A 17,000-nucleotide genomic window follows, 5' to 3' on the forward strand; every position below is an offset into this window, starting at 1 on the left:
CGCTTCCACAATAATTCTAGCCTCTGTGTATTCACCAAGCAAAAATGAAAGTACACCAAGAAACTTGTTAGCACGATTTTATTCGGAAAGAAAGTAATTAATATTCAAAAAAATTGATTGAATTTCTTTTTCAATGAGTTATGACAATATATACCATTGTTTATCACCTTTTGAGAAAAGTCATGTCATATAGCTTCAGAAAATTTCTAAATACTTTAAAATTCGTACTGCTTCAGAAAATTCAGAACAGGTTTCTCGTCTAAGTATTATTAATGTCTAATGTACTATTTTCTGTACCAACCACAAGGTTGTTGAACCTTCTTTTCTTAAAAATAAAAAATCCATGCGGGGAAGCACTATGTATTATAATTTAGCCAATCCCATCCTAACTAATGCTACTTTATAATAGAGAAATTGATGTATCCTATAGTAGGTTTTCTTGAACTTTTCTCTCAAAATTTTCTCTCTCTTAGAGTCTGATGATCATGGAGATCAACTAAACATTATATATAAACTATCTTCGTCTTCACAAAGGTGTTAGTTACTGACTCACTGACATAGTTTTAAGTGCTGACGTTAATTTTCTTTGGCTTCTTAAAGAGACATATTATATTATATCACCGCAAATATAATGAAACCGTTTACTTTCTTCTTTGTTTTTTTCTCATGAGGAAGTTACATCTCCAAAACCCTCCAAATAGATTGCTTGACTTCATGGAGCAAAAACCACAACACGTAGAGAAATGATGACTTATTATCATTTTTTTTCTCTCTTTATTTTAATTAGTTTAATATTCATAGGTAGCAAACCTCAACCCCACCAGTCAGTCTCAGAAATAATAAAATAATGAAGCCAAAATTAGTTGGCAATTCATTTGTGTGCTCTCACTGAACTTGTATTTACAACTTTTCATTAAGCACACATGGAACCTTGTGACATCATAATCTTTTTCCAATCTTTGAAGAGGTAGTTGCATGAACTCCCTACATACATACTTAGCTTCTAATTTTTGTGTCTAAACTTTTTCTTACCTAAGGTGGTCTAAATTTATTAGTATAGCTAGAGTCTATCCTCTAACCAAAATAGTCACAGCATTACCAGGTGGGAAAAGGGTCTTTAGAGAGAGAGAAAAATAATTGAATATAACCAAAAAAATATGAACTTTTAGTATAATCTACAAGATATAATAATTCATCTTCAGGGCATAATGATGGTGCCTTTATCATTGTAGTCTAATACAATTTTTCAAAACCTACAAAGTTGCGTTCTTTTCAACTGTATATATGATGATTGCCTCCTCATAAAATGAAAACAAAAGGATATACACTAAGAAACTGCAAAAAATTTCTGTATAACTGAGTGCTGATAAGATCTGCCAGAAGGGTGTTCAGTTGTGTAGAGGGTTTGGTCCCCCTGGAACTGCTCGTAGCGAAGCACCGTATTTCGGGTCAATCCCATATGCTTTGGATTCCTCTGGAGATTTTGCAGATAAATGCCATGAAAACTTAGAAGGAAGCACGGTGCTCTGGTCTTCATGCTTGGTTGATTCACTTCTAACTCGGTTGATGTGGCGGCAACTCGATAATTGGCTGATCATGAGCATGGTTATCAACACCAGACAAGGAAGCTTGTGATTCTGAATTACCATGGTTCTTGAGACCAAACAAAACTTATAACTAAGTGTGGAAAGAAAGAGAAAGAAAGAAAGAGCTTGTTTTGAAATGGAAGCTAGTTTTGAAGTCTTTTAATGTGGTATCAAGCAAGCTGTGGTGGAGAATACTGCCAAACTCAACTATTGGTTTTTATATATGAAATGGCAGAATTGTCCATTTCTTATCAATAAATTTCTAAAATGTCCTTGTCCCCTCCACTACTATATGCATATCTACTCATCTTTGAACTTGTACTAATGAAAGCTGGGTTTTTCTCCTGTGCAGGTCATTCTGAGTCCTTTGGTTGATAGCTTTAAACTTATTAGAAGCTAAAGAGAAGCTTCACTAATGGTTTTTCTCTTGTAATACAAAATTTACAAGACATGTAATATGTCTTGATGATAAACTTTTGAGTTTGGTGAGATGAGAAGATGATTAATTATAAGGCTAATGTGGTATTTTCTATACAACGGTTGACTTTACCTTAATTGGATCTCTCTCTCTCTCTTATTTAGTTTTTATATAATTTAACTTGTGGTATAATTATTGGTAGAGACTAAAGTTTCATTTAAAGCCACGTGGGGCAAGATTTGTTATCACAAATGGCATACATTCACTGACTTTTAATCTAAGGTCTTCAGTAAAAAAGAATAAAAATTAGGAGATTATATTAAGATTAGCCAACTTGAATACTAATTAAGTTAGATATTCCAACAATGTGATCTGGGTAATTAATGACAATGGTGTACTATGTAGATGTAAACACTGATAACACTCTCATTCTTACAATGACAATAACATGGGCCATACCCTTATTATTATTATATTGAAGAAAGAAAATAATAATTGAATTAGAAATAAATTGAGACAACATTTCAGCGTCTGATTAGGTGGTTGGAAGATATTAATATACATAAATAAATAAATACATTTATTTAAACAAAGTTCAGTTTCTGTTGTATCTCTTCCCAAATAATAATATAGTAACACTCTGCAATATGTCCACAGACTGATTCTTCATCACCATTGGTTAAAAAAAAAAATTTAAAATAAAAATTATACTATAAGCTAAGTAAAATTTAATTTAGGGGCTGACATTATATAAATAAATAAATATATATTATATAATATGAACATTATATAATAATTAATGAGGTTGAATTTGAAATTTGAAACTTCATAGTGGCGTGTTGAAATAACTGGAGGCACATGATGATGATTATTATCACCATAGAATTTTTTCATGAAATGCCAGCAGTATTTGTCTTCACCGACTCATATATATTATATACAAAATATTTAAATTAGTGTGAAAATACATTATATAAAATATTTGACCAGACTAGGTTAGTTGCTTATCTTGAATGGAATTAATTAATAACTGCTGTTGATGATGATTCAGAGCAGAGCAGAGAGATTCTTCTTTCATATTATATCACAGAAATTACGTAATTATTGCTTTGTACGTCTATGAAAATATATATAACTATATATTTATATATTTTCTATTTTAATGTGTTAAAAATATATATATGGCCCGGCATTAATTTCATTTTCCCTTGATTAGAATATCAATATAAACTATATAGTATTTTACATAAAAAAAAAATTGTTTTTTACTGCACTGTAGTTATTATTGGTCTACTTACTATACACTCAATTCACTATAAAATCTGTTACGTACGTAGCACTTAGGTTAAATCTATGGCCCTTATTAGAAATTGTTATTATTATAGTACTGCTACGTAGTACCATTTGATTTAATATACTGTACGTAATATTTATTGTACTGTATCTTACGTAAGTAATATTATGTTTGGGACAGTTGCTAGAAGCTAAAACTGTCAAAATATCTTTCTAAAAATAGTTTTTTTGAAAAAAATTTACAATAAATATATTTATTATATATTATTCAAAATAAAAATATTTAAAATAAATTAATGTTATACTAATATAAACAATATTAGAAATTTCTTTGGTAGGTACTTCAAAAAGAATTCTACCCGTAGGATTTTTTTGTGTTCTCAACCCGTAAACAGTTTTCAACGCAATTTTTTTTTATGATCATGTATATTGTAGTTATTTAGAGCATCCTGCAAATTTTCAGAAAATTCTGAATAATTTACAGTGCCGAAAATAAGTTTAAAAACAGGTTGTTATACACGTGACTAATTTTTGTATGCGCGTGGAAAATAGCATGTTTAAATCTAGTTTTCGGCACTGTAAATTATTCGGAATTTTCTGAAAATTTGCAGGATGCTCTAAATAACTACAATATACACAGTCATAAAAAAAAATCGCGCCAAAAATTGTTCACGGGTTGAGATCACAAAAGAATTCTACCGATAGGGCTCTTTTTGAAGTTCCTACCATAGAATACTCCAATAATATTAATTCTTAAAAAATGTTTTTTTGTTGAAAAAATATTTTATAATTTATATTTATTAGATATTATTTTATTTTAGTAATTTTAAATCAACAAATCACTTTAATATAGAGTTTAGGAAAAATCTACTCTAGTTTTCGGCCCGATTTTTTTTATGACTGTGTCTATTTAGAGCATCTAACAAATTTTAAAAAAAATATGAATAATTTATAGTGTTAAAAACTATGTTCAAAATAAGTTATTGCACGTGTAACTAATTTTTTATGCGCGTGTAAAACAACATATTTGAACATAGTTTTCGACACTGCAAATTATTCGGAATTTTCTAAAAATTTGCAAGAAGCTCTAAATAACTACAATATACACGGACATAAAAAAATCGCGCCAAAAACTATTCACGGATCGAGAACACAAAAGAGCCCCACCGATAGAATTCTTTTTGAAGCCCCTAGAGTTTATTATGCACTACAAGATTATTTTTGTATTTCATAGTATTTTTAAATTATAATTTATCAAAAACATATCAATTTCGTATTTTAGTAAAAAAAAAAAAGTAAAATAACTAAAAAAATAAAAAGTAAGAGTTTTGAAATAACTTAAATTTACATATTTGTGATTATATCATGAATAAGATTATAATACCATTATCATTATAATATATACGCAATAATATATTATTTTTGTTTATGATCACTTTATTAGTTTCATATTAAAAACATATTTAATTTAAACATGTGAATTTGTTTTAATAAAGTAAAATAAATATGACATCTAATACGATTTTTCCAACTCTCAGCACTTTAAAATTTATAATTTACCAAATATTCAACAATTTATTTTACTTTTCCCACCGCACAGCTACAACTACTTTTCCCCACATTTTGTGACTAATGACCATACAATTATTAATTAGGTTGCTATGGATATGGACACCAAATTCTAGGCAACTCACTTGATAAATGATATTATATTCACAATTAATATGTGGATTGGGTTTGTTATGTTCACATTAACAACCTTTTCAAATTCCAAATTCCACTTTACAAGCTTTAGATTTTGTCTCTTTTGAGTGTTTTTTATTTTAGATTTGATATAATTTTAAATTTGTTTGAATAATTGATAATCGTTTGATCAATTTAATCATTTAATATAATTTATTTTTTAATTTATTTCAGCTGCAGTCTCCATTTTTTATAATTTGTAATATTAATTAGGTCCCAAAATTTATTTTTGTATCAGTTAAGTCATCAATAATTTCAAATCGTATTATTTAGGTCTTTAAATGTTATTATTATTTTTTTAAATACATAAAAAAATTACAAAATAAATGGTGAATCAACCTTAAAAATTTTGGACACTTCATTTATAACAATAACAAACATGACATTGAAATATATATATATATATATTTTCATGGCATTTTTAAAAATATTTAAGATTTTTATAAATTAAATTAATATTTCATTACTAAAAAATATATTTTACATACGTTGTTATTTTTTATTTAATATTAATAACTATTATCACATCTATCTCGATAATATTAATTTTTATAATGTCTATGCTTGCTTATTTTATACATTTTTTTTAAATAATGCAACTTAGAAGTGAATAGTGTGTATAAAGTTATTTATGTATATATATGACTAATTTTAAGTTGTATTATAAAAAAAATTACAAAATAAAAATTAATGTGTACATAATAAATATCGATAATCTGATAATTCTGTTATTAATATTAAAAAAATGTAGGTAAAAATTATTTTGAATGAAAAATTCATTTAATTTATAAAACAATTAAATATTTTTAAAAATGCGATGAAAAAATATTTTTTTCAATGTCATGTTTGATATTGTCATAAATTAAGAGGTCTAAATTTTTTAAGATTGATTCAACTATTTTTTTTATATTTTATTATGTATTTGTTGACGCGGTTCTTCGTCAACATGTAATTAAGAGAAGGAGAGAAGGGAATTAGCGCTGAATGTAGAACTGTAACAGATATAAGATCTTAGAGGATGAAATAGGTGACTCACGGCACGTTTTTAAGTGGTTCAAAGGTTAAAATTCTTCTACTCCACTAGTCAATATTATTGATATACTCTGGGTATTTGGTTACAAAGTATGTCTCTCTAGAGATTATTGTTTTTCCAACCCTTATCAACTCTCGGGGTCTCCATATTTATAGGAGAAGGCACTTGGAAGTTGGCAAGGAGGTCATCCCGTGACCTTCTTATTTGTCATATCAACTCTGTGACATTCATGATTAATTCCTAAACCTGACACGGAAGTATGGTCACATCGATAGGTAAGGAGATAATGGGTCGCACGGCCAAACCCAGCTGTGGGTGTCTGAATGCGCACGTTCCTGCTGCGTGTTCGAGAAGTCAGGGAGATATCGGACACGTGATGTCAGATATATGCACGTTTATCTTGCGTGTGTTGACTTGGCAAGGGGTCGTAGCCTCCATATCTAGCTCGCACCACAAGCTATGCATCTGACCTGACCTTCGGCCTTCCGATTCCTTGCTCCAGTCTTGGCAGTCTTGGCGAGTCCTTGAGGATTCCTCGAGCTAATGGGGGGCGACCTCAAGACAGGACCCCGACCTGGGGGATACTTATGGACTAACTATGATTAGCTAGGAAGATACTTTCCCTAGACTGGGTGAGTTCAGTATATGTCGCGAACACGGGCTTAAACTTGTCTACAGACTTATTCTTCTTTTGGCCTTGCTGGTTGTTTTCGCCATTTCCCTTTCTTTTGCCTCCACCCGGCTGGTTGTTCTGTATGACACCTGGGGTCGCTGCCACAACCTCCGTCCCTACTCCAGTGGGCTGCTCGGGAACCTGGCTGGTTCCCGCGGCTGAGGCTTCTGCTTCTTCCAAGTTTATCCATTCTTGGGCTTTGTTAAGGAATTCGTTAACCGAGCTGAATCCCTTCCTCTGTATATCCTTCCATAGGTCTCCTCCGACAAGGATTCCGGTTCTCATGGCCATGATCTTGGAGCTATCATCCGCGTCCCTAGCTTGGGCAGCGAAGTTCGCGAATCTGCTTAGGTAGGCCTTCAGCGTCTCGCCGGGCTGTTGTCTCACATTGGCCAGGGAGGCGCGGAATGCCCTTTTGAAATCAGCTGAGAAGGTCTTCCAGGAGCTGATTGACTGTTTTTTACTTTGCTTGAACCACTGTCGGGCAGGTCCGGTCAGTGTGGAGGGGAAGATCAAGCATCTCAGCTTCGGGCCAATATTATGGGCCATCATTAGGGTGTTGAACATCCCTAAATGGTCTGACGGATCTCCGTCCCCGTTGAACTTTGATAAGTGAGGCATACGGAAACCAGGTGGGTATGTCGTCGCTGCTATGTTGGGGGCGAAGAGTTCCATCTCGTCTCCCGAATCATATTCGTCTTTTTCATTTTCTGATAGGAGCTTCTTCATCAGTTCCTCCATCTGAGTGAGGCGCTCGAGGGTTTGATCCTGAGATCCTTGGTTATTCCGGGGCTGTTCAGCAGCTCTGGATCCATTGTACATATTAGGTGGGTTATTGCCCCTCCTATCTTGAGATAGGTTATTTAGGACATTCCCTCCGTTACGTACTTCGGATCGGGTCCCCCCCAAGCGAGCCTGACTACCATCTCTAGTCCGGTCCTCTCTGTGAGAGTTGAGGTGGTCTCGAAGGTCGCCTCCCTGGGTGGTCTGGTGGCTCTGTGCCGAACTTAGTCGCTGACGTAGGTCTCCTCCAGAGAGATCACTCCGGCGACTACCGGTCCAATGACTCTTGCTGGATAGACTTGGAGCCCGTCTTTGGTGGTGAGGACCTGTGCTTTCTTCCGGCACCCTGCTACGCCGGGAAGGTCCCGCTGATGGTGGGTTTCTCCTACTACTCCCGTAAGCTGGGATGTCTCGGATGGGCCGAGGAGGAGACGGATATCTGATCGTAGATGGAGGATGCCTGACTGGAGAAGCGATCCTGGTTCCGTCTGGACGGATCAAATTTGGTGGGGGCCTTTCGGCCCTGACAGCTTGCTGGTCCCCCGCCGGGCGACCTGGACGAGGCCCAGGACGGTCTTCGGGGACGGGCTGACGTCTTTGGCCCTCCTCGGATCTCCTCCGGGAATTTCCTCGAGCTCTCCTGGGCGTCCTCGTGGATGGTTGAGAGCTAGGAGTCGACGTCCTAACCGAACGGTTGTATTGCTGTTGTCTGGTCCCAGGCCTTTCCCCGAAGTTTGCGTCTCGATGGTGCGATGAAGGGGTGGAGTTGGCTGCTAGAAGTCTATCCGAACGGCTATGCCTGGACCGACTACCCCGGCGAGACTTAGGAGCCTCACCTTGCCTCTCTCCAACGTTAACGTTGGTTGTGAGAGGGGGTAATCGGGCCAAGATATCCTGGATTTGTCGACTAGCAGTTGCTAACTGACTCCTCAGCTGAGCGTTCTCCATCTCCACCGCAGTATAATAACACGGGTTCGGATTAGGTGGCCGAGGCGCCGAACTACCAATATCGTCTTGGCCCGCCGGCTGCTTTCCTGGCCGCTGCTGGACTTCAGGAATTTGTTCATCAGGGATGGCGATATGATGAGCCTCCTGCCCATCATGCTGTTCTGTCTCGTTGCCATGCCTGGATCGAGTAGTCACCATAGTTGGATGTTTGTAGCAGCACTAATCGAACTTGCTCTCAATGAAAGCACCAAACTGTTGACGCGGTTCTTCGTCAACATGTAATTAAGAGAAGGAGAGAAGGGAATTAGCGCTGAATGTAGAACCGTAACAGATATAAGATCTTAGAGGATGAAATAGGTGACCCACGGCACGTTTTTAAGTGGTTCAAAGGTTAAAATCATTCTACTCCACTAGTCAATATTATTGATATACTCTGGGTATTTGGTTACAAAGTATGTCTCTCTAGAGATTATTGTTTTTCCAACCCTTATCAACTCCCAGGGTCTCCATATTTATAGGAGAAGGCACCTGAAAGTTGGCAAGGAGGTCATCCCGTGACCTTCTTATTTATCATATCAACTCTGTGACATTCATGATTAATTCCTAAACCTGACACAGAAGTATGGTCACATCGATAGGTAAGGAGATAATGGGCCGCACGGCCCAACCCAGCCATGGGTGTCTGAATGCGCACGTTCCTGCTGCGTGTCCGAGAAGTCAGGGAGATATTGGACACGTGATGTCAGATATATGCACGTTTATCTTGCGTGTGTTGACTTGGCAAGGGGCCGTAGCCTCCATATCTAGCTCGCACCACAAGCTGTGCATCTGACCCGACCTTCGGCCTTCCGATTCCTTGCTCCAGTCTTGGGAGTCTTGGCGAGTCCTTGAGGATTCCTCGAGCTAATGGGGGGCGACCTCAAGACAGGACCCCGACCTGGGGGATACTTATGGACTAACCATGGTTAGCTCGAAGCTCGGCCTGCTAATCAGCCCGTGGAAAATCAGGGCGTACAGTATTCTACAAGAAAAAAAATAACATTTATGGACCTATATAATACGATTTGAAATGATTAGGGACTTAACTGATACAAAATTAATTTTTAATACATAAGTATAAAGAATATGAACTGCAGCTAAAAAAAACCCCTTTTATTTTTTTATGAAATGAAACTTATGTCATCTTCAACCCTCAACACTTAAATAGTGTTGTTTTCACACAATAATATTTTTTTCAACTCCAACTACAATACTAATACAAAAATATATTCTCTTATAAAAAATATATATTATACTAAATGATGGCTAAAATATTCCATATTTATAAAATATTATACTTTAATACCTAATGTTTTTTAAAGTAGTGTACTTTTACACCCAAATTTTTTTACAATAAATATATTTAATGCTTTCAAAATATTCTACTTGTATACTTAATTTTTTACGGCAAAAAAAATAAAAATATTAAGTAGTTTAGCCGATATTTACTCTATATATCATTTTTATATTATTATAATAAACATATCATCTTTATAGTGCCCACTATAAAGAATTGTTATATATATATATATATATATGATCATTTTTTTACAAGGGCTTCAGATAGAACAAAGTTTTTTTCAAATAAGCTAATTTATTTGGGACATGCAGATCCACTATTTTTCCTATTCAAAGATCAGCCCTTTGTCTATGTGTTTTCACATCGAGAATTCTTTGCAGATGAAAAGATGTCAAAGGGCCTTCTTTTAAGCCTACCGGTGGGGCTCTCAGTGTTCTCGACCCGTGGACAGTTTTCGGCGTGATTTTTTTGTATGACCGTGTATATTGTAGCTATTTAGAGCATCCTACAAATTTTCAGAAATTTCATAATAGTTTACAGTACCGAAAACTAAGTTCAAACATGTTTTCCATGCGAGATATATAGAATAATTCTTATATAGGGGCTTCACTTTAAGCCCTACCGGTGGGGCTCTCAGTGTTTCTCAACCCGTGAACAGTTTTCGGCGCGATTTTTTTGTATGACCGTGTATATTGTAGCTATTTAGAGCATCCTGCAAATTTTCAGAAAGTTTCGAATAGTTTACAGTACCGAAAACTAGTTTTAAACATGTTGTTTTCCACGCGCATAAAAAAAATTAGTCACGCGTGCAACAATATGTTTGAACTTAGTTTTCGGTACTGTAAACTATTCAAAAAAAATTTAAAATTTGCAGAATACTCTAAATAGCTACAATATACACTATTAATAAAAAAAAATCGCGCAAATCGAGAATCGAGAATCCAGAGAGCCGTAAGAGAATTCTCGCACATATATATATATATGGTAAGATATGTAGTCTGGTTGGATTCTTTTGGGTATGTTTAGCACAATAATTGTGAATTGCAGTCTAGTTAGAAGTGCTCGTAATTATATAATCTTTAATTGAAATATCGTCTAAACCATTTTTAAAATAAAAAAATTAGACAATTTTTATAGTGCTATCTTTTAGCTTTTTAACTACATGTCTTATTATTATAGGTTGAATTATAGGTCTTGAAGATAATCATTATAAATGAACACTTTGCTAAAAATTCTTATTACTCTTACTATCACCACATATAATTCTTAGGCTAGCTCTTAGCTATCTAGATTAGCTTAAGGGGCAGTTGGAACTTGGGAGATATTCTTTATATATAATCCTAATAATGTGTTTTATTTTAAGTTTTTTTTTTTTTTGTATAATATTAAACAAATGGACCAAGACCAGTTCATCTGACACTGATATTTGACAACTAGGTGTCCAAATACAAATCTCTTATACGAAAACTTATTGGATAAATACAAACAAAAATCCCAACTTGTCATCTATGTAGAAATTAAGTGTTGAAGTTTGATTGTACCACAAGTAAGTTGTTAAAGCCTTTTTATTTCTTTCTTTTTTGGCTTTATATTGTTTATAAAATGTAGTTTTAAGAGATAATTAAGAGGGTTCATTATAGGGTCAATATTTAGATCTTATACGAAAGATATCAAATGTCAATATCTTGGAATAGAAATCTCTATTCATCACCCTTTGAATTAAGTTGGCCTCTCATCATAATCTCTATGTTGTCATAAGTTGAATTAATTGTTGGAAAAAATTCAAATTATTGATTGGTATTCCTATTCATTTCATGAAAAATATTACTTGGGTTAGAGCAGTTGAAGAGTTGCATTTAGAAAATAATATTAAAAAAAAAAGGAAAGAAATCGTATGGGGTTTTATAGATTTTCACCAAAAATGGCAAGAGGCGCACTAATAAGAAATGCTTTTCTTAGTAAGCAACGTGTGAAATGATTAAAGAAATCTAAAAGATATACTTCAAGTGAAAATGAGATATATTAAGACTAAAACATATGTGTGAGTGAAGGTTGGAATTGTTTAAAGATTGTGAAATGCATAGAAAATTAATGCAAAAGAAAGAAAGAAAAAAAGAGCCTAACTAGGGAGTAATTATGAGATGTAACTAATTTGAAAATGACCCTAATCTATAATATAATGGGAATAGTTTAGTAGGAGAAAAAAATTGTTATGGCTTTGAGACTAAAAACAGTTCAAATGAATCAAGACTAAATTGGCATCTGTTGAGTAGAGTCTTAACTATGGAAATTTGTACAATGCAGAAAGAAAAAGAGATTGATTGTTCAAGTAAGTTGAATTTATTCATGAATATATTATTATTATTATTATTATATATGTAATAGCATGTTATTGTAACATGTTTCAATTGAGTTTTCCAACTTACTGTTTGGCTCTTTATGTTGAAAAGAGTCAAACTGTGAGAGAAGGTATCTCATCCAACTTCCAGTTTTCCTCTTCATAGTTATACCACTTGAGAAAATCCTCTTGATCAACAGCAACCCTGCACATGGGGCAGGCATTCTTCTGGCAAGTGATAAGTGTCTTGACATGCTTTGTGTTTTTGATGATTTCGTCGTCGATTTCTTCGAACACCAAGAGGAAGCCAGGCTCTCGAGTGTCGCACACCATGAGGCTGTGAGCCAAGTTGAGAACTTCCAATTTGTTCAATTTTTTCAGTAGAATTAGTAGAGCTTGCTTAAACACTACTGTGCACCTGAGGCTTAAGACCTTGAGATTTGGGGTGTGTGAGGCAATGGAAAGTGCAAAATCAGAGTCAACTGGACACATGATTTTGATCTCAGAGAAATTGTTGCAGTAAGCACCAATAGACTTCATCATGTTGCAAGGAGAATAAACACATGGAACGGTCAGTGATTCGAGGTTGCTCCAATGCTTTATGGCTTCGTCGAAACCATCCACATCTAATTTGTTCCATGCTGGTAGAACAAGTCTCTTGAGATTGGGAGTCCTGCAAAAGTTATATATATATGATATGATCAGTTTGAGGATATCAACACACTTATAAGACCATAAGTTACTACACTCATTGCTAATTGGTTTTGAAATGGAACCTCATGTATATTCTTGCAGATAATGCTTAGGAAAGTGAAGATGTTCATTACCTTTCAGCTATATAAAGTAAGTGTTCATTTGTTAAGAATGCATAGAATTGGAAGATCAAGCAAGACACATTTCCGCGATTGAGCTTCAAAGAGTTCTTTAAGACTAGCATTATTTTGTTGCTTGGCCCGTCGATATACAAGTCATCTGATGTTTCTGGAATCCGGCCTGAATTGAATTTCACCTTGCTCAGATCAATACTATTCCAGATTTTTGGATCGCGAGAAGCTGCACGCCAAGAGGTACACACACGAGAGACACCAGCAACCACATCCAGAATGTCGAGCGCCATGAAAATCTTTACAAGGATGTCAAATGGCAAATCCTTCCAAGAGGTTTGTGAAGGGGAGTTATTCATCCTTGGAAAGAGATTGTGCCTGCAGCGCAATGAAATGGGAACATTATGAGCAAGGAAACTCAGTGAGCATACTAATAATCCAAGTAAAAAAACAAACATTAGAACCAGACTTTGGTTACTCAATAATCACAAACAAAATGAAATATCAAATGACTTGTTATGCACTATAACTGATCATAGAAAAATTCAAAATTTGAGAGGAAATGCAGCATCTATATCAGTCCATCTAATTGATCTTTAGTAGCAATTAGTTTCTGAATGAACAAAATATTATGCTATATGCAACTAATCTACTTCTTTACTTTCTACATCGGTTTATATGATTATGATAAACTAAATTGAGAATTTAAAGAACATGTAGTGATTATTATAAAAAACTACTAATAGATTATAAAGAACAAACAGTTTATGAATCATACTGGCACAAGAGTAATTAGAAACTTTGACAGTTAATCATAACAGTACATGGCTATTAAACACCAAGAAGAGATCTCAGAGAAAAAATTAACTTCAAAGTAATGAAAATTTAACTTCAGAAGTTAAAATAGCCATAAATTCTCCTACTCTAAACAGCAATATGCTAAACCTACAACAAGTACTAAGCGCTGTTGAAACAAGCATACTGCATTAATGATAATGACTGCTCAAGCAACTTAGATTTCATTTGGCTAATTAAGTTTTCTTGAATAATTAAGTCATAAAATTTTCCTACAAATGCAGTGGTGATAATAAACAAGTTGACATGTAAAAACCAACCAAAGCAGAATCAAATAACTATAAAATTTTGAATGTTACTTAATCACTTGGTCCTTGAACACTACAAGTCTACAATCTGCTTCATTTTTGTGTGAAGAGCTCATTACCTCAAGAAACTTTACAAAGTATGAAAGAACGTCTCAAGTAATAAGAAAATTTGTAGATACATGACACCATAACAATGAAAAAGAATAGATAGGAGATCAGAATACTAATGCCATGACAGTATATGGAACAATCTGTTTTTGCTAGGTAACATTCATGCTTCATATAATGCAAAAATAAAGCTTTGATCCACAAAAGCCAAAGAGATCACTTCTTATATGCAAAAAAAAAATTATGAGTTCTATCTAAAGACGATGTTATGCATGAAACAACTAGCAGAAGGAGAAATTTTATTGACTAGAAGACAATTAGAACATGCCAATGCCATAACTGTAAAGAAACTTTGCAAAAGTTATATGTGTAGTTATGTACTATAGAAAGAATTCAATTCACTGATAAAAGCTAATGCTCATCTATAATGTGTTTTTCTTTGAAACTTTATTTCCTTACCTACAAGAGGTTTTACTTCTCCAAGACGACATTTTTTTTATTGAATCAACAAAAGAAACTACTCTATCATTGAACTAGTAAATGTATACAAGGAACATGTTAGACATATAACTATGCACCATAATACACAAGCATAAATGACTACTCAAAAAGACTCATGGAAAGAGAGTGTAAATCATAGTCATAAAGCTTTCCTCTAACTGTAGTAAATAAGCAAAGTTCTATATGTCAAAGAACAAATTATTAGCTATGCTTAGACTAAAACAGATTCAAATTACTTTCAATGATGAAAGTTATTTAATTCTCTAGTCCTTAAGAGCTACATCCTGCTACACCATCTGTAAATCACATTCAAAATAGTTGAGACTAAAGAACTTCACTAGCTATGCTTAAACTAAAACAGAATCAAATTCCCTAGTCCTTTAAAGCTACACCCTGCTACATTATCTGTAAATCACATTCCAAATAGTTGAAAAGAAAGAGTTTCACTATCTATGAAAGAATGTAGCAAACTTGTATAGACACATGACTCCATAACAAGCCAAAAGACTAGGTAGGCCATCAAAAAAGCCAATGCCCTAATGGCTTAAGGCACATTCATTCATTTATTGTAAAGCAAACAAATTTTATTTCCACTACAAAATTTCAAAGAGATCACTACATAGAAGCAACAAAGTGACATAATTTGAGTGTTACGTAAAATAGATGGTATGCATGAAACAATTAGTGCTAAGAGAAGCTTTTATTAGCTAGAAAACATTTAGAACATGGCATCATTGTAACCGAAACTTTGCGAAAGTTCTATAAAAATTGAGATATAAGTGGAATCATTAATAATTGAGAACATACCATGATTGTAAACGAAACTTCGCGAAAGTTCCACGTGTACTATAAATAAAGTTAGATTCGCTCATAAAAGCGATTGTCCAACTATCTTTTACCTAATATTCGAATATACTAGCGGCTTAAATATCCAAATCTTAGTATTTTTGGAACTTTCTTTCCATATTAATCAAAAGAATTTACTTCTCCAAGATAAGACTACACTTCACACAATCAACACAAGAAACTATTCTATCAAGAGACCAATAAATTAATCTTGGGATAAATTCAATCATGAAAGTCTTCTGAATATGAAGCTAAACACTCAAAGTTATAGATTTCTTTTTTTCATTCCCAACATACAATCTTCAAACAGATAGATTGAGAGAACAACAACGAATACAAAAATTCTTCCCTACCTAATAACCTCATAAATTCCCTTTTAATTTTCCTAATTCTGATATAAGAAAACCATTAGGAACATGATTTTGATCACTGTGAATATAAAAACATTTTCAAGAAAACAGGGTTTTCTTTTCCTATGATTTTATAAAGGATCTAACATTCAATCTCAAAATACAGATCTACATTTCTCATATTTCAAAAAAAAAAATGCTTGTTGAGTAATTTTTTTTTTCATGAAGGCTTTAAACCAAGAGAAAAATTTAGGCTCAAAAGAGCTTATGTGAAGCAAATTGTAGCAAAAATATCCCAAAAGAAAGAATTAGAGACTTTTCTATCATCGTTAACAAGAAACCGATCAAACTCTTTTATACAACCAAAGTTACAATATCATGGTTTTTTTCCACACAAATTCACTTGAGTTTTCATACAACTCATTTTTGTGTGTGGATTTTAGAGTTGAAAGCATAAATCACTAGAAAAAAAAAACACAAGAAAACTTGAAAAAAATTACAAAACAATGTTAATTCAAACATGGGAGCCACCTTTTGTGGCCTAACAACTTTTCCTACCAAGAAAAAAATCAAAGCTTCACTCCAAGGATAAAATTCTAGTAGTAGCTATAGAATGAAAGAAACCAATAACAAAAGAAATGAATGGATACCCTTTACTGAAAATAAATGGATAAATAAATTAATGGAAGAGTTTACCTCTTGCAAATGTGTTGTTTGGTTCTATAAAATGTATTGAAAGAACTCAGTGAATTGCAATGCCTTCATTCACAGTTCATTAGTTCTTATAGAAGACAATGTGTCGAAATTACTGAAAAGTCCCTGACATTTGTAATAGTAACGCACGAACGTAATCTGTCACTAGCATGAAATTACCAAATAGTCCTTTCTTCAATTAGTTAATTAAAAATAATAATAATTGAAACTTGACTCTGGTCGGGTATCAGTCGGATTTTGCTTAGTGTCAAATTGTCTCAGAAAGCATCAATTTTTTTTTTAAACTACAAAAAAAAAATCTATATTATGTTTTTTAAGTAGAGCAATAAATGTATATACAAGACTTGTTTATTGAGTATCCTAAAAGTGACAAAGAATTAAGTGCCTTTTTTAAGAAAAA

At 33.7% G+C, this 17,000-nt stretch overlaps 1 protein-coding gene across 1 annotated transcript; it reads right to left on the reverse strand.

The window, feature by feature from the left end:
- Window positions 1-12,088: 12,088 nt before the first annotated feature.
- Window positions 12,089-16,625, reverse strand: LOC133834051 (F-box/LRR-repeat protein At3g48880-like). The gene is made up of 3 exons (XM_062263570.1): window positions 16,583-16,625; window positions 12,982-13,356; window positions 12,089-12,827 (listed from the first exon to the last, which is right to left on the reverse strand). Exons 2-3 carry the CDS (start codon window positions 13,335-13,337, stop codon window positions 12,269-12,271), a joined length of 915 nt encoding a protein of 304 aa, XP_062119554.1. The 5' UTR covers window positions 13,338-13,356; window positions 16,583-16,625; the 3' UTR covers window positions 12,089-12,268.
- Between the last annotated feature and the right edge of the window lie 375 nt (window positions 16,626-17,000).

Source organism: Humulus lupulus, chromosome 5 (genome assembly GCF_963169125.1).
Source record: "Humulus lupulus chromosome 5, drHumLupu1.1, whole genome shotgun sequence".
Classification (NCBI taxonomy): domain Eukaryota; kingdom Viridiplantae; phylum Streptophyta; class Magnoliopsida; order Rosales; family Cannabaceae; genus Humulus; species Humulus lupulus.

Coding starts and splice junctions, on each gene's coding strand:
- LOC133834051 (XM_062263570.1), bottom strand. CDS start 13,337: ATGAATAACTCCCCTTCACAAACCTCTTGGAAGGATTTGCCATTTGAC. Junction 12,828..12,981: donor TTACTTTATATAGCTGAAAG/GTAATGAACATC, acceptor TAACTTTTGCAG/GACTCCCAATCTCAAGAGAC.